This window comes from Alosa alosa, chromosome 20 (genome assembly GCF_017589495.1).
Source record: "Alosa alosa isolate M-15738 ecotype Scorff River chromosome 20, AALO_Geno_1.1, whole genome shotgun sequence".
NCBI lineage: Eukaryota > Metazoa > Chordata > Actinopteri > Clupeiformes > Clupeidae > Alosa > Alosa alosa.
In genome coordinates this window covers 7,552,525-7,571,040 of record NC_063208.1, presented here as the reverse complement: position 1 = coordinate 7,571,040, position 18,516 = coordinate 7,552,525, and the positions used below count along the sequence as shown (strand labels likewise).

Genomic DNA, 18,516 nt, shown 5'->3' with positions numbered 1-18,516 from the left:
TTCTACACTACTGCTGCACACTAGCCCAGCTCCTTCTACACTACTGCAGGCTAGCCCAGCTCCAGAGGTGGAAAGTAACGAAATACATTTACTCACGTTACTGTATTGAGTAGTTTTTCTGTGTATTTTGTATTTTTTAAGTAGTTTATAAAATCGGTATTTTAAATTTTACTTGATTACATTTTGAGTGAAGCATTGTATTTCGCTACATAAAAAATCCCATCCGTTACTTGAGTAAAAAAAAAACGAAAACAGAAAGGGAGAGAAAAGAAATCGCCCTAACCCACTAGCCTAGTGATAATGATCAGCATGTAGCCTACAACAGGACATGAATCAAGCTGGCGCCATGCTGTCTTTCTGAAAGGGATGGAGATGGAGCTGGATCACGAGATGCATCAGATTACATGTGTAGCCTAACCTATGAAAGTGTATTTTCCGCTATTTCAATGGGTTGTCTCAGTTCGTTTTAGCACTAATGATAGCTAAGATATTCAAGCAAACACCATGGGATTTCGTGTTTTGACGCTTGTGCTCACGCTTTGGGAAAGAAGTTTATTAGCAGTTGTTTCCCCTAATTTTTATGTCTCTTTTTAGTAACCTGACTTGGCTTTCTTGGAAAAACATTGCACCAGCAGCACAACAATTAGCGGTCCACTACTAGCGATGCTCAACTAAATAAACAAAAGATAGACTACCTTATGAATCGTGCAGGCGGACTAAACCATTTAGCTCTTTAGCAAGGGAGAGTGACCTTAGACAGTTTTCACTATGTTTTGTATACAAAATCCAGTCAGTCAAACTTTAAATTTCGTCTGACATTCATTTTGACATTTAATTTGGAAGTTAAAATATTCAGGTAAAATAAATATATGGTGGACATATATATATATTTTTTTTTTCAGTAATTAGCTTAAATTTCCAGTGAGTCTATTCGAAATTTACACCACACATTATATTAACACACGTATAAAAAATCCAAACATAAGAGTTATGTGTATTAAAGTGGAATGACACAGGAAAAAAGTATTGAACGTGCCTACTATTTCTTCAATACTTTGTGGAAAAGCCTTTGTTTGTAAAGACAGCTTCAAGACATTTCCTGTATGACAAAACATATTAGTCACAGTATCAGGTGTGATTTTGGCCCATTGTTCTAAACAGATTCCTGGGGTCCCTCTTGTGAATCCTGATCTTTAGTTACTTCCAGAACTGTTTAATTTAATTTAATTTAATTTAATTTAATTTAATTGGCTGCCTTCAAGTCTTTCTGGAGCTTACTCCGAGTGGTCCTTGGCTTTTGGAATTGACTATCCTTCTGACTCCCTGGTCAGAAATATTGCGAGGAGATCCTGCATGGCAGTGATGTTTCTTCCACTTGCAGATAATGGCTCCCATGCTGCTTACTGAAGATTCTGAAGTTTTGAAATGCATCTGTAACCAGTTTCATTGATATGTTTTGCAACAATAAGGTTGCAAAGGTCTTGGGAGAGCTTTTTGCTTTTATCCATCATGAAATGTTTCTTGTGTGACACCTTGGTAATGAAAAACCTTTTTATAGCCCATCAATATACTAACTAAGCTTATATTAATTTGCACAGATAGAAAGGATAACTACTCTCTAACTACTTACAGATTCCAGCTCGTTCCTTCCCTTTCCTTGCCTTAGTGCTTTTTCTTAGCTTGTTCAATACTTTTTCCCTGTGTTATTCCACTTCATTACACATGACTATTTATGGAGTTGTTTGGATTTTTTATGTGTGGATTACCTGAGTTATTACTAATGCCTGGTGAAAATGTTGTACCCCCTGTTCCACTTTTCATGGGCCCTCTCCTCCATTGGAGCCCTATACTTCCCCCCCCCCAGTTTGACGCCCTTTAATCTGCTGAACCTTCTGCTTGTTTCCAAATATAAAAAAACAACTCAACATTGGCCTGCCTGCTCAGTTGGATTACTGTTCACTGCAAAGCGACGCAAGGATGAGTGCAACTAACTTTGAAAATCAACTACTGCTCAAAGGAGAACTCCGGTGATTTTTCACATAGATCTCCATTTCTCAACGTCACCGAGTACTGTCGGTATGAACAAAACTGAAACAATCGGTTTTACCTAGCTCGAGTTGCTGCAGCTACAGCGCTACACACTGGGAGCATGAACATGGCTGCCTTAGCTGCTGGCTGCAGCAACTCGAGCTAGGACCAAAGTCCTTTTCAGGCAAGAACCTCCACTCGGCGGCCATATTGCAACACTTTTTGGGCACTTATCGTGCATCTATTTCGGCAGAAATGAGTGTGCGTAAGGCTTCACGACACCAATCTTGCTCCAGCAGCGAGATCACAACAGATGATTGGCATGATGTCTTCACAGCACACCACATGATTGGCTCAATGTATTTTACAACACACCACATGATTGGCTCAATGTATTCACATGTCAACGTTTTGCCGCGGAAGGGTTGTGATCAGGCTTGGAATTTCACCATTCTGGGGGCAAGGCCACTTGGCCTTCAGTTGGGCATATTTGGTGGGGGGCACAAAGGCCACATGTCAGGGCACCAAGGCCAAAGTTAACTATACAGTAGTAGGCTATAAAAATGATCAAAGTTTAGCCTATTCACTGCAGTAGACCTGCATCACTGTATGAAACATTACAAAAACATGAAATGAAAACATGACATGTTACATAGAGCTGTAAATCATCTGAATATCTAGGCTATATATAACATTTATTTTATATTTGGCCTGTTATGAAATCATGTATTGAACAATTTAATCACAGCTCAGCTTTAAGAAACTCAAATAGCCTAGATGCATGCTTAGCATTTTGTGATCATTAAGGCTACTTTCACAAATTCTTAGTCAGCTGTACTCTGATTTACCAATATCTAGGCGATATTTAACATTTATTTTGTATTTGGCCCGTTATGAAATCATGTGGAACAATTTAAACACATTGTAAAACTTAAAGCCCAAATTTGGAGACATCCATGTATGTCGAACTTTACTGCAAATTCAAAACTGGATTACTCTGAACGGCTAACTGTACAGGGGACTGCTTTACACCTTTGTGTTCGGTAAGGTCTCCTGTTTATTCTGATATATGGTTTGTCATGTGTTAAAAGAAGAGTTCGTAAAGTATTCCAATCGAGATGAATGGGTAGGGAGTAGTAGAATGTATGATTAAATTTAATTATATTATTTACTTTTCTCATGAACCGCTCAACACCGCAATTATCGGCTAACATCGTTTAAAAGCTGAGAAAAAGCTCTTTCATGTGATACTTGTGATGTCTGTGTGATGAATAGGCTACTTCATGAGTAGTTCAACTGAGAATGGGTGAATTTGGATGCAATTTCTTTCTTAGCTGTCACTTTCTCCACTGCGTAAAAGACTAAATAAATTTGGCGCTGTGAATGCTAAGATTATTTTGACAGGCCACAGGCTAAATAAAATTGCTATTTGTAGGACGCAAAGCAGAATATTGAAAGAAGGGGCCACCAAGGCCACCGTGGCCTGTAAACCTCTGATTTTCAAAGGGGCCTCACGGCCAACGCCAAGGGCTACGGCGGCCATGGCCGTCGTATTGGCCATCGGTAACGCCATGGAAATCCTACCCTGGTTGTGATATTTGTAGACAACTGACTAACCCCATGCATTACTATGGAGGATTTTTTTTTGAGTGCTGTATCTCCTCATTAGAAAGTCTCTGGTAAAACTGGTTGTTCTGGTACCCCCCAAAAAAAAAAAAAAAAGTAACTAAGTAATGTTACTTAAAGTACATTTAAATGAACTACTTTTTACTTTTACTTAAGTACATTTTCAGATCGGTATTTTAACTTGTACTTGAGTAATGTTTCATCAAGGTATTGGTACTTTTACTTGAGTACAATATTTTCGTACTTTTTCCACCTCTGCCCAGCTCCTTCTGTACTACTACTGCACGCTAGCCCAGCTCCTTAACCACTACTACTGCACGCTAGCCCAGCTCCTAGCCCAGCTCCTTAACCACTACTACTGCACGCTAGCCCAGCTCCTTCTACACTACTACTGCACACTAGCCCAGCTCCTTCTACACTTCTACTGCATGCTAGCCCAGCTCCTTCTACACTACTACTGTACACCATCACCTCTACTTGCAGCATACTATTTAATGTACATATGTATGTTTAATGCATGTCTAATTTATATCTTCTACCTACAAGATACTGGCTCATTCAATCTGGCCCTTATCCCCCCCTTATGTGTAATTGGCTCATTCACTCCCTCAGGCTGGTGTGTGGTGAGCGCTCTGGCACATCATGGCTGCTGTGCTACACACTGATGGTGGTTAGTGAGGTTCCCCCTTCCCTGTGAAGAGCTTTGAGTGTGGAGGAAAGCCCTATATAAATGTAGCATGTTGGAGAGAGAGAAGGAGAAAGATCTGTAGAGGGATAAAGAAAGAGAGGGGGAGAGGGAGAGGTAGAGAGAGAAATAAAGAAAAGAGGGAGGGAGAAAGAGGTAGAACCGAGAGAAGGAGGGGGGGAGAAGGAGAAAGAGGGAGGGAGAAAGAAGGAGAAGGAGGTGGGGAGAGGTAGAGAGAGAGAAAAAGGTAGAGGGAAAGAAAGGGAGAGGTGGAGAGAGAGAGAGATAGAGGGATAGAAAGGGAGAGGTGATAGAGATAAAGAGGTAGAGGGATAGAAAGGGAGAGGTGGAGAGAGATAAAGAGGTAGAGGGATAGAAAGGTAGAGGTGGAGAGAGATAAAGAGGTAGAGGGATAGAAAGGGAGAGTTGGAGAGGTAGAGAGAGATAAAGAGGTAGAGGGATAGAAAGGGAGAGGTGGAGAGAGAGAGAGAGAGAGAGAGAGAGAGAGAGAGAGAAGTTGGAAGCGGACGGTGGGACTGACCTGTCTGTCCACTGGTTGTCTGGAGCGGATGCCGTGTCTGACCCGGATGTGTTTCTCCAGAATCAAACGACTGCTGAACGTGCGCTTCCCCTCAGAGCAGTACCTACACACACACACACACACACACAGCAAGAGATCACACTCGTTGTGAGGACACGCTATGCTAATAACACACACACCAGACTCCTATTTTGCTTTCAGCACAGGAGTTTATAATCACTCCTGCTTTTTCTGTCTGTCCATACTCCTCCTCAACACCCCATCCATGCCAATCCCCAAACACTGATGTAGGCATGATTATGATACAGGAAATAAGACATGATGTCATCTCACATCTGAGGAAGAGCTGTGGGGCTCGAAACATCACTGCAAATATATATTTAAAAAAATAAAAAAATAAAAATTAAATGGGAGCTCCTTGGATGGATGGGGATGATGGCACACAGGCTGGACAGTGCTGGGATTGTCACTGGGATTTAAAGCAGTGTAGTGTAGCGCAACACATTTGCACATTTGCACACACACACACACACACACACACACACACACACGCGTTCCTGTCCCGTTTCTCTCTCCCACTCGCTTCCTGTCGCTCTTCCCTGTCCAGTCGAAATAAAGGCAAAAAGCCCAAAAACATATACTTGTAAACATTTAGCATCTGGTTACTCACTGGCAGTGGAAGACTCTGCGGATGCCCTCGTGGATGACCCGCACGTGGCGCCGCAGGCTGTTGGCCGAGCTGAAGGAGCGCTCGCACATACGGCACGGGAACTTCTTCATGGGCTGCAGCGGGCAGGGGAAGAGAATAGGGCACGTTAGAGTCCAGGGGTCCCAAGCAAAATCTCACACTCTCCCAAACGAGTGTGAACACACTCGGACTGGCTTGCTGACCGAGACCCGTGACCTCTAGATGAAAAGATGTGTACAGTGCTATTGAGGAGTGCTGGTCCCATTTCAAATGCCATTTCAAGTATGTTGAATACTTTTTTGCCAGCAAAGGTGTATCAAAAACAATGTCAATAAAAATATTGGTATCGGCCCAGAATTTCAATATCGGCGCACCATTAGTTTAGATACAGGACGTTAGGTTCAATACAGATGTGTACCGCATGCAGTCTTTAACAGTGATCAAGAGCAGGCTTTTTTGCTTGCGGACCTTGTTTCCAATTTGAGTTCCCACGCAAACATCTTAAGTGGCAGACCATATGTAATTGGGTCAATTAGCGTCAAAAAATATTTGACACCTTTTCAAAATACTTTTCCTGTAGTAACTTCATTACTGTACCGAAAATGAACCAAACCGTGACTTCAAAACCGGGGTACCCCAAACCGTAATGTTTATGTACCATTACATGTAGTCCTCTTTCTCAGAGTAGCGTGTGTGTGTGTACCTTGCCGTGCTCCTTCCTCATGTGAGAGATATAGTCCTCTTTCTCAGAGTAGCGTGTGTGTGTGTACCTTGCCGTGCTCCTTCCTCATGTGGGAGATGTAGTCCTCTTTCTCAGAGTAGCGTGTGTGTGTGTGTGTGTGTGTGTACCTTGCCGTGCTCCTTCCTCATGTGGGAGATGTAGTCCTCTTTCTCAGAGTAGCGAGTGCGGCACTCGCGGCACTTCCACTCCATGGAGGAACTCTCCGGCGAGCTCTCGGGCTCCTCTTCCTCCTCGTTCTCCTCCTCATCCTCCTCTTCCTCCTCCTTCTCCCCGCCCTCCCCCTCTCGGTCCCCCTCTTCCTCCCCGGGCTCTCCACTCCACTCCTCCCCTTCCTGCCCTCGGGCTTTGGGGATTGGCTGCACCGTGAGGGGCATGGTGCCTGGGGTGGTGGAGGTGGTGGTGGTGGTGGTAGTAGTGGTTGTGGGCGGGGTCTCTGGCTTGACAGACAGGCCTCTGTGGACGGTCTGATTGGAGGAACGTGAGAGGAGGTTAACTAAGGTGACACAGGCGACCTTCACAAGTTTCTTCCTTGGCGACCTTCAACAACTTTTTTTTATTTCTTTATTATTATATTTATTTCTTTAATATTATATACTTTTATTACTTTTTCTGCTATTAGTGAATGTTGTGTGTGATGTCTGTATGCTACTGAGACCTTGAATTTCCCCTTGGGGATCAATAAAGTATCTATCGATCTATCTATCTATCAATAACATCATCTGCCAATTTGTTCCATCAAAGGTGAGGTCAGGGATTCAATTCCAATGCTTATTTTGTTTAAATCAGTATATTGCTCGCTAAGTGGAATTCAGTTGTATGTGTACACAGTCCCACCTCTGTAAACGGTTAGTGAAGTGGCTAAGAGACAATAAAAAACAACTTGCACACCAAAACAGCTCCTGTTAACAATTTAACGTGTGTGACGTTTCAAGCATGTTGCTCGTCTTCAAGCTTCAAGCACCAGGAGCAGAGAAGGGAGAAGAAACAAAAGGGCTGCTGCTGCTGCTGTTGCCGAGGGCGACGGCGAGTCCTACTGGTTAGCGCTTCGGACTTGAAACCGGAGGGTTGCTGGTTCGAACCCCGACCAGTAGGCACGGCTGAAGTGCCCTTGAGCAAGGCACCTAACCCCTCACTGCTCCCCGAGCCTTACCTCACTGTCTGTTCACTGTGTGCTGAGTGTGTTTTACTAATTCACGGATTGGGATAAATGCAGAGACCAAATTTCCCTCACGGGATCAAAAGAGTATATATACTTATACTTATGTAATTTGAGAGTAGAGTTTAACTAACAACAACGACTTTGTCAGAACCTTTAAACCATCACAACAAAATGATCACAACAAGGGATGCAGGAGCAGCAATGCACCCACCTTCATGTGCTCCATCATGGAGGCCTTCTGGGCGTAGAGCTTGGTGCAGTCAGGACACTTGAACACGTGCACCTTCTGCTTGGCCAGGTGAGTGTCGAAATGCACGTAGAGCAGGGGCTTCTGGGTAAAGACCGTGTCGCACATGACACACTTGTAGATCATCCTGAGGAAGGAACAGAGAAAACATCATCATCATCATCATCACTGTTATTGCCAGTTTCAGGGACCATTCAGAAAACAGACTTGACATACAACATACATTAAAAAAGAAAAGAACAAAAAACTTAGCACTTCTATTAAAAAGACACGTATCTCCACGAGTGTTTGAGTGGTATGGTGTGGCACTAAACCCTTAATGAGACACCAACTCCGTACTGACACAGAAATAAGCAGCATCACACTTCTGATCTTTTCCCCCGGCACTTCAAACACCAGCGACTGCAATGTCATTCAAGGACAGGGCCGATAGCATTGATTACCAAGACTGCTGCATCTCTCTAGGATCTTGATGCAGTCGCAATTCACAGCCCACGGACGAGAAAGCTGTAGTAAGCTTGTGAGAATACAGCAGTTGTGGGATGTTTGAGAGGACTGAAATCTGTCAGACTAAATTAGCATGACATTAAATCTGTTGCCAGGGAAACGTGCACTGAAATGAACAAACGGACATGCTAATTAGCTAATTAGCAGGGCCATAATATCACCAGCAGGAGACAGCTGCAGTAATATGGCTTTCGTTCATGCTTACTCTTGCTATAAAAAGATGTCTGACTGAGTGACTGCATAGTCATCATTTTCTAATCACACCATGTGTTTCTATTTTAAATGACAGAGACCTAAAATAGACGTGAGAAAATACTGCAGCTATAATAGCTATTGCAATCAATCTCTTTGCTGCACTTATTACAAATAGTCTCGTCATAGTCTGACCTTGTTGTCCATTCCAAACTCAAAGGCCCAGTTTCCTGGACATGGATTAGGCCTAGTTAGTTCATTTTCAGTAGAGATCTTCATTAAAGGTCTCTTTTAGTCTAGTACTAGAGTTAATGCATGCCTGGGACACTGACCTTAAAAAACAACACTTCAGGCTTACATGATAAACGCTGTAGTCTGCTAGTCTGCTAGTTTAGTCCTAGCATGTGTCCGTGTGTGTATTCAGTGTCTGAGTGCACGTATCCTTCAAAAGAGCCGTTCAGGGCAGGTACAGCTCAGGTCTTACTTGTGGATACTACGGTTCCTGCCTACTGGCTACATGGTGTCTATCTGATTTGTGTTTTTTTTTTTTTTCTCACTGTAATTTCCTCTCGTGGGATCAAGTTTTATCTCATCTCATTTCATCTTATCTCTTAATGTAGAGAACAAATTCCTGTGTGTATATACAAAAACTGATTTGAATTCTGACTGTAGTGAAGCCCATTGAGCGTGGCCTGTCGGCGTTGGCGTTGCCACGGCTGCTGCAGCCTGCTGGCATGACGACGGGCAGACGTACTTGGGCTGGGTGGTGGTGAGCGTGGGGTGCTGGGTGCTGATGTGGGACTGGGCACTGGGGGCAGATTTGAAGGCCATGGGGCAGTTGGGGCACTTGTGGAAGACCTCGCAGTGGGCCGTCTGGATGTGGGACTTGATGGAGTTCAGGCCCCCAAACACCACCTGGCAGATGGAGCACCTGGAGGGCGAAAACAGGAAGTCACAGTGTATGACATTACTACATGCTCAGTATAACAAAATGGGCCTGCTTACATTTGTTATAAAACTGCGTCTTGAATGATCTGATCATAAGTGGTCAGCTGAGACCAGAGGCAGACAGCCCGGGTTCAGAAAGTAAAAGTCCTGCCAAGTATTTGATCCAACCATTTAGCAAACCAGCTCATTCTAATTAGCAGCCTGGTAGATCAGATAATTAGTGATATCACCTATCACCTATCACAGCACTCAAAAAATCCTCCATAGAAATGCATGGGGTTAGTTTGTAACGCCAATATAGCCGTTGTCTACACATATCCCACCCCTTCCTCGGCAAAACGTCGACATGTGAATAGTGAGCCAATCATGTGGTGTGATGTGAATACATTGAGCCAATCATATGGTGTGTTGTGAAGACATCGTGCCAATCATGTGTTGTGAACTCGCCGCTGGAGCAAGATTGGTGTGGTGAAGCCACATCTGCTGAATAGATGCCCTCCGAGTGGCCAAAAAGCATTGCAATATGGCCGCCGAGTGGAGGGACTTGCCTAAAAGGACTTTGGTTAAGTGCACAGGTAGAAAGAATATAGGGCAGGACTTTTACTTTCTGGAGCCAGGATGTCCACCTCTGGCTGAGACACATACACTGCTTACACGTGTCCATGGTGTACAGCCAGAGCTGTATGCCACTGACCACTTGTGCGTAGATTCCGCTGTTGCCAACATCACATACATTAGAACTCCCATTGTCTGCACGGCAGATTCTACTCCTCCAGTACACAGCCTACTCGATCAGCGTGGTCAGACATCCAGCTCGGCATGCAGTTTTCACTTCGCTATACTTAGCCACACAGAGACCGCTGCATTACATGCTGTGCAGAGGGGCCCCTCAAGTAAGTGACTTTGAAGGCAAAGGAAGTGTGAGAAGAATTTCTGTGTGAACCATTTACCAAACGAGTTACAAGATTCAGCTCGATGGCGACGTCACAAAGTTAAGTTTGAGTCAATGTGCAGTTCAATGGGATGCCAACTGAGAAAAAAACTTTTCACACAAATTTGTGTCAGTGCCCTCACATTAAAAACAACTGTGTCAGTTTGTCCATTTCTTTTACTGTCTATGGTGAATGGTCATCTCTTCCCTTCACTTAATTATCCTACTTAATTGCGCTCATAGACTGGGTCACACTACAGTATACTCGTTAGTTAGATAGATAGTTCATGCAGTTGATCCAGTTAATTCATCATTAAGGGCCTGCCTGCTGAGTAAGCCACTTACTCCCCGATCTCATCACGGGCGTCTACACACACTGACCTGAGGAAAAAAACCCATCAAGCAGCGCCAACTCATCTCTGATCAATGTCACAGCCAGGGAGGCATCACATTTACACAGATGCAATGATGCCATGTAGCTCAACAGACATTTTAATAATAGTTCATTAATGCTCTACTCTGGAGGTTATTGTAAAGACCGGTTATGGCTGGTGGTAATACTTGGTGGGCAGACTAACAAGTGCATTATGCTAATTTGCGAATTTGAGCTGCACAATCCGAGATATTAACAATGACACTATACGCCTTGTTATAGCAAGGGCTCTATAACATTACAGTATAGAGAAGTACCTACAAGAGTGGCCTAGTGCCTAGTCTCTCTCTCTCTCTCTCTCTTTCTCTTTCTCTCACACACACACACCATTTGATTATTTTCTTTGTTTATATTAGCCACTGACATTTCTATAGCAAAATATGGTAGAAAGATGGATTCATCAATAACTGTTGTGTTGTTTCTGCTCTGGGTTCTATGAAAATGGAAAATGAAAAATGATTTACCCTGTTACAGCTCGTCAAATCTTTATGAAAAGATTAGGGTTTAGTCCTGTTATTGCCCATGTGTACAAGCTGTCCTTAGCAAGGCTTGTGTCTACTGATGATAACATGTCTTCTTCTGCGCTGCATAGACCTCTCCAGAATAAGTCCCGCCTCCTAACTTCCGTATCCATCCAACCTTCAGTCGTCAAATGTCTAAATGGCGTTTTGAAAGATTGTACCTGTCAAACTCTGTAGGTGACAAAGTAGAAAAAGCTGCTGGGCAGATGGCCTACACACTTCTGCCATCTAGTTTCCACTGGATTTTTTGATTTTCGGTAGTATAGTAGTATAGTCTATAGTATACTAGTTTAAGTAGTATAGTCTATAGTATACTACTTAAATGGCACCGACAATCTGCCCACCAGCTTTTTCAACTTCGCTACCTACAGATGTTTTACCGGTATGATATTTCGAAACGCCATGTTATTTCCCATAGACAATCCACGCCCGGAAGTTGGATGGATACGGAAGTTACGGAGGCGGGACTTATTCTGGAGAGGTCTATTGAAATCCAAATGATACTATAATTAGAGTACACCGCTGCACTCGTTTCTGGGAATCGAGACGATCCACCCTGATTCCTGGAACATCAAGCCAATGACTGAGAGTCAATCACTCCCTATAAAACACACACCAGAAGAACCCCCTGGAATTAGAACCCTGAAACCACATTTGATGCCATATTACTCAGTTTGACTCTGTGCACTTGCACTGTTCCCTGTTCACAGTGCTCCTTCAGCCAAGTCGGTGCCAAATGTGTTGCTCTGCTCTCCTTTGGACTACATTGGCGAGGCCGAGAGGGCGGTCCTGACCACTGGGCAATGCCAACACACACACACACACACACACACACACACACACAGGCACTGCTAAATTAGGCAACCTCAAGTGTTCACAACAGCCGTTCCAGTTCTTCCAAAGTCCTTTTAAGCAAGTCCCTCCACTCGGCGGCCATATTGCAACACACTTTGGGCACTTATCGGGCTTCTATTTCGGGGAGAACTGCGCGTTTGGGCAAACCCTCCACCCCAAACCTATTAGAACACCACAACCAATTAGAGCCTCGCAACGTCTCTGGAACATCTGGGGTGGCGGTCGAGACGAGGCGTGCGGTGCGGTGCCCACCTGTATCCGATGCGTCGGGCGAAGTGCAGGCAGGACTCCTCCAGGTGCGCTTGGAAGCTGGCCTGCCGGGCCACGCCGCCGCCACCTTGGCGGGCAGGCGATGCGGCCTTTGATGCTAATGGATCGCTGGTGGGCATACGCTGCACCAGTTGGGCAGCATCATGGGCGGAGTGCACAGCGTACACGTCTGGAAGAGAAGAGAAGAGAGAGAAGAGAAGAGAAGAGAAGAGAGAGAGGAGAAGAGGACAGAGAGAGAGAAAGAGAGAGAGAAGAAAAGAGAAGAGGACAGAGAGAGAGAAGAGAGGATAAGAGAAGAGAAGAGAAGAGAGAGAGAGAGAGAGAGAGAGAGAGAAGAGAAGACAGAGAGAGAAAAGAGAGAGAGAAGAAAAGAGAAGAGAAGATGACAGAGAGAGAAAGGTGAAAAGAGAACAGAACAGAGAGAGCGAGAAAGAGAAGAGGACAGAGATAGAAAGATGAGAAGAGAAGAAATTAGAAGAAAAGAAAAAAAAAGAGAGAAGAGGACAGAAAGATAGAGGGATACAGAGACAACAGCATCAGTATCCTATTCCTGATATACCAATCACTTTAGTACAATCTGTAATACATGTAATTAGTTCAAGGAAAGCTTAAAAACACAAAATAACACATATGTGCATACAAAGACAATGTTTATGTTTATACTCATGTTTATGGTATTTGGCAGATCCTTTTGTCCAAAGCAACAATTAACCATTAATCAAATGAACAATTCACGCTTTACCTTATTAAAACAGGACTTAGATGGATAAAAAAAGGAGAAAAAAACTGGTTTCATCTGGGTCAGAAGTCCAAGGTCACTCACAGAGTTGGGGGTGGCTCTGATCTGCTGGAAGTGGGCGACCAACTCCGCCTTGCCCCCGAACTGAGCCTGGCACTCCGGGCACTTGAAGTTGTTGTACTGGAGCACGTCCACCTTCTTGCAGGGCAGGGGCATGATGGCCTGGGGGCTGCTGGGTAGTCGGCGCGGAGCGGAGGGCTGGGTGGCTGCTGCTGCTGCTGCTGTTGCCGAGGGCGACGGCGAGTCCTTCTGGGGGCTGGGGGTGGCGGTGGAGACAGAGGGGGTGCCCTGAGGGGCAGCTGGTGTGGACGAGAGAGACGGAGAGGGAGAGAGCATTCCTGGGGGTACGAGAGAAAACATTGCACTTTTATCACATCTTCTTAACAGCAGTTTGACCAGCAAAGTGCACTCTCTAAACTCTAAAGGCTAAAGCCTAGCTAAAGCTAATTTAATGACTAGGCAAAATCAATGTACTAATCCTATCCCATGATCCAAGACCCTTAGTGCAAGCATTAGTGGGTGAGCTCAATGCTCCCATTTCATGCCACACGATATCTTCAGTTCATGCATGAGACCGCCATTTAAATTGTGGTCCATAATTACCAAGAATAAATGATATGGTATAAGGATAAAGTATATGATGGACATGTGCGTGATTATAATGCATTTTTGTCAAACCTGCCATTAAACCTGACCCTTGCTAATAAGTGCATTCTTCTATTGACATGTGTAATGAAAACTATTTATACAAACTGTTAGTCATTTTGACTTTAAATGCATATGCCCACTTCATGCCCATTTACAGTACCTTATCGGTTGACAGTTGAATAATTGTTCATATTTTGTCAAGTGTCGATTAATGGGTGTCTGTGCAATATCAAGTAGAATTTCAATTCAACTGATAATTTTTTATATATATATATATATATATATCCCAGAAGGTGCTGGTTTTATGCATTATGAATTACACATGCTTTATTCATGTAATGGGGGCATGGTGTTGGCATCTTGCAACTGATTTCAAATATATTTTATTTGGACATTTATATAAAATGCAATTCCAAGTCAATTCAGTTACTGTGATAATCAGGACAGTGTCATCACCACCATTATATTCACAACCATGCCATACAAATCTAATTCAGAATTAGAATTAATTAATGAAATAAATTAGTCCTCATAATAAAGTTAAAGCAGCATGTCATTACTAATCAACAAAGGCACATTATCAGCACACAGAGTGAGTGAGTGAGTGAGTGAGTGAGTGAGTGAGTGAGTGAGAGTGAGTGAGTGAGTAAGTGAGTAAGTGAGTAAGTAAGTGAGTGAGTGAGTGGGCGAGTGTAAGTGAGTGAGTGAGTTTCAGTGTGGTGTGTGTGTGTGTGTGTATGTGTGTGTGTTTCAGTGTGGGGTGACTGGGGTACCGATGGGCCAGTGTGTGTGTGTGTGTGTGTGTGTGTATTTCAGTGTGGGGTGGCCGGGGTACCGATGGGCGCGTTGTCCTGCTGGCTGATCATCTGCTCCACGGTGACCGGCCGCATGACGAGGTGCGAGCACTGCATGACCAGGCCGCGTTCCTTATGCTCGCGCGCGTGGAGCAGCAGGCTGCACTTGTTGAAGAAGGCCAGCCGCTTGGCGCAGTGGTTGCACGTCACCTCGATGCGCAGCGAGCGCCGGTCGTAGTGGCGCACCAGGCTGCGTTCCAGCGCGAACGAGTCGCCGCACTCCAGGCAGCGGTAGCCGGCGGCGGGCATGCCGAGCCCCCACTCGAGTGGCGGAGGGGCAGAAAGGTCCGGCTTGTAGCTGGGCAGCAGGTTCTTGCTGTTGAGGATCTTGTTGAAGGCCTCGACCAGGCTGGACTGCGAGCGCGAGATGACGGCGCCCGTGCTGTTGACGATGGACGCGGGCTTGCAGGGCTGGTGGACGACACCACCACCACCACCACCGCCGCCGCCGCCCCCGGCCGATGTGCCCCCGTTGGTTGCCTTGGCGACGGGCCGGACGCTGATGCCGCTGACCACAGAGGTGGCGGGCAGAGCGGCCGTTTTGGTGATGCTGACCGCCGTGGCGGTCACCTTGCCCTTGTCGGATGGGGAGGCCATCTTGCTCTGCGCCTTGGTGGCCGCGGCCAACATGGCGCTGTTGGCTTCCGGAAGTGGACCGCGGGCAGTCGGGCCGAAGCTCTTTGGCCCGCGCGTGCCACGCCGCGCTTTGTCTGGCCGAAGCTCGGCTGCCGGGCGCCGCGTTCCCCTGCTGGGCCTTGATGACCTCCAACCCTTTGCCCGCGCCGCCTCCTTTGGACGCCACCACCGTCCTGGTGATGCTGCCGGTGGGCGTCTTGATGGTCTTGATGCGAACCTTAAGTGGTCGCGACGGGGCGGACCCAGCCGGAGTGGCCGTTCCCACGGCGACGGGTGGCGCCGCCCCTCCTTCCGCCGACTGCGCTTTCCCCTCCACCTTCTCCCCCTCCTCCTGCACCTCCATCTTCTCCTCCTCTGCCCCTTTGCTCTCCTGTTCCTTCCTCTCCTCCGTCTTCTCCACGACTCCCTTCGCCACCTCCATCTCCTCCTCTTCCTCCTCGCCCGGCTCCCGCAGCAGGGAGGCGTCTTAGGTGGGTCGGCGGGGCGAGGCTAATCCGGACTGGAGCTTCTCTTGGGCGCGGACGAGGCCGAGGCCGGCTTGGGGGCCTCCGGTTCTGGGCTCTCGGGGGAGTCCCTCTCCTCCACCACGTGCTCGGGGTGCCTCTCCTCCTGTGGGGAGCTCTTGCTGGCGGCGGAGGTCTGGGAGGAGGAGGGCGACGAGAGCCAGTTCTGCTGGCCCTGTGGGGAGGCCGGCGAGGCGGAGGGCACGTCGCCGGGCTTGGGGAAGGACGACGACGAGCCGGACGACGGCGGCAGCGAGGGCGACTCGAAACTCCCGGCGGGCGAGCGCACGCGGCGGCCCATCTTGGGAGTGGTGCACGCTGGCGAGCCTGGGCTCTCCTGGATCACCAGCGGTGCTCCCAGATCAGGGTCCGAGTCCTCCTCGTCCGAGTCCAAGCGTCGGAAACCCGCCGGGCCACCCGACCTCGAGGTTCCGTTGAACGACTGAAGCGGCACCGACGAACCCAGTGGCCCAGACACACGGGGATTGTTAGCATGTGAGGAGGAGGATGAGGAGGAAGAGGATGACGATGAAGAGGACGCAGAGGAAGGCAAATGCATGGCTTTAGAAGGGGGAAAGAACGGAGACGACGCCAGGGTCCCCGAGCTTGCGCCAGCAGCAGCAGCCGCCGCGGGCGCTTTGGATGGTTTGGCCTCCGGACCAGGGGCCTCCTGCTGCTGCATGTGAAGGTGCTTCTGCTGCTGCAGGAGCTGCATCTTGCGGGCCCTGCCGATGGAGTCTCCTGAGCCCTGCGCCATCAGCGGTTTCAGCTTGTTGAAGATGTTGCCTCCGCCCTGCTTGGAGGAGCTGGCAGAGCCCGACAGGAACTCGGTACTGTCCGGGGTCGCCTTTGGGGCGCAGAGGGGCCACGAGTCCCCGTTGGACTGACCCTGGCTCTGAGGGAGGTGACCCGACGCGCTCGAGGACACAAACCCGTTGTGATTGAGCGATTCCGGTGGCGCCAGACCGGGGCTCCGTGTTCCGAGCCGTGGTACGAGTCCGATACCGGGCGTTCCGTCTGCAGGCTCCCTCTCGGAGACCGTACCCTCTCCCCCGTCCAGGGTTTCAGCGCGGACGCGGTTCTTCACGATCACGCTGACGATGGGTGGGTCTCCGTGCGAGTCCGTTCCGGGGGGACTTGTGGCTCTCATTGCGTGACCCCCTTCAGCCCCATCATCCCCGGGCTTCCCCAGGGCCCCACTGCCTGACCCATGGTGGCTTTCAGCTTCATCACGGGCAGACTGAATGGCTTCTTTGGCATCAATGTCAGGAATGTCAAATGCAGCCAGCAAGTCATCAAAATCGGGGGTCTTCATGTCCCCCATGCCGGGACAGTCGACACAGTCCTGAAAGACACAGAAACAACCTTATTAGAACACCCACAACAAGACCGGTCACTTTCAAACCTCTGCTAGACCAAGCAAGTGGTCACCTTAAACGTATTTGTATTTGTCACATATGAGCATGGGCTAGGTGAGGAGTAAGGAAATCAATAGTCTATCACTAGAGTATATTGTAAATCAACTTGTCAATCACTAGAGTATGACTCCTACAAACCATCAAAGAGAAATCAGCCAATGCATAAGCTTAGCTTAAAATCTCATATCAGGGGTGACCCTGAAGCAAATCGCTTGGTAATTACAACGTATATCTTATAAATTGCTGTTAAACAGCCTGTACTCACAGTAATGTTAGAAATTTCGGCATAAAGGTAGGTATGGTATGATCTGCTAAAAGCTTTTTAGTCAGACAAACCTGCCAACCTGCCTGAGGTGTCTTGTGGTCAAGACCTCCTTTGGTGATTATTATGATTAAACATAACTAAAGTTTGTGTGTGTGTGTTTGTGTGTTATTCAGTCATCGACACAGACACCGTAAGATCCAAAATTACTCGTTTCTTCCCTAAGGCAGGACATGGGTATTGCTTATGATACATGCTATAATAACAGGGCCAACCCAAGCGACACAGCTAAAGCTAGCTAACCTAGCAACCACATCACAGACAAATGTTAAACAACAAGCTAGTAGGCTAGCCAGCTAGTGTAAATGGGCTGTAATTGACAAAAACAGTGTTTAATCAAATGCTACATCCCTGTCTGGACTGGCAAATGATACATTCAGAGCAGACCTACAATAAATAGTAAGTCGCATCTATCACGTTTAATAAGACGACGCCTGAAGAATATCTGCCTCTGACGGCTACTGTTTTCACTATGAGCTAGCTACCCTCGCTGACTAGATTCTAGCCCACAATCCACCTCTCCATTAGACCACACGATTTTGCTAACAAGCTAGCAGTAGCAAGCTATAAACTTACTTGGTTATTTTAATATCACCATTATAGGTCTTATTCTTGCAATGTGCTCAAAATACAAATGTACAATACATGTCGTAAATAAATGTATTTTCCATTGGCCTCGTAAAAGATATAACGTCAGTGCTAGCAATAAAGCTTGTTTATGTTCACAATCCTCCATAACAGCAAGATCAGCTTGCTAGCTGGCCGCTGTGAGACCAAGCCAAGCGAAGGGTCATTTAAATGAAGGCCATCGCATGTTCTACCAACGCGTTTTGGATATGAAATGCAATTACAATAGTTGGTTGTGTAATGTCACTTACAAATTGTACCGTTAGACCTTGGCTATCCCAATAGCATGTTTTTGACGTTCCTTGGGGAAATAATTTATTTGTTTACCTGATTCCG

At 46.6% G+C, this 18,516-nt stretch overlaps 1 protein-coding gene across 1 annotated transcript in view; it reads right to left on the bottom strand.

Moving 5' to 3' along the window:
- Positions 1-18,516, bottom strand: part of znf687b (zinc finger protein 687b) — a 22,646-nt gene extending 4,130 nt beyond the window's left edge. The window contains 12 exon segments of the mRNA XM_048229128.1: positions 4,881-4,983; positions 5,551-5,663; positions 6,418-6,774; positions 7,681-7,843; positions 9,170-9,346; positions 12,356-12,441; positions 12,444-12,542; positions 13,197-13,510; positions 14,656-15,316; positions 15,318-15,805; positions 15,808-17,158; positions 18,432-18,516. Coding sequence (XP_048085085.1) covers positions 4,881-4,983; positions 5,551-5,663; positions 6,418-6,774; positions 7,681-7,843; positions 9,170-9,346; positions 12,356-12,441; positions 12,444-12,542; positions 13,197-13,510; positions 14,656-15,316; positions 15,318-15,805; positions 15,808-17,137 — 3,891 coding nt within the window. The 5' untranslated portion in view covers positions 17,138-17,158; positions 18,432-18,516.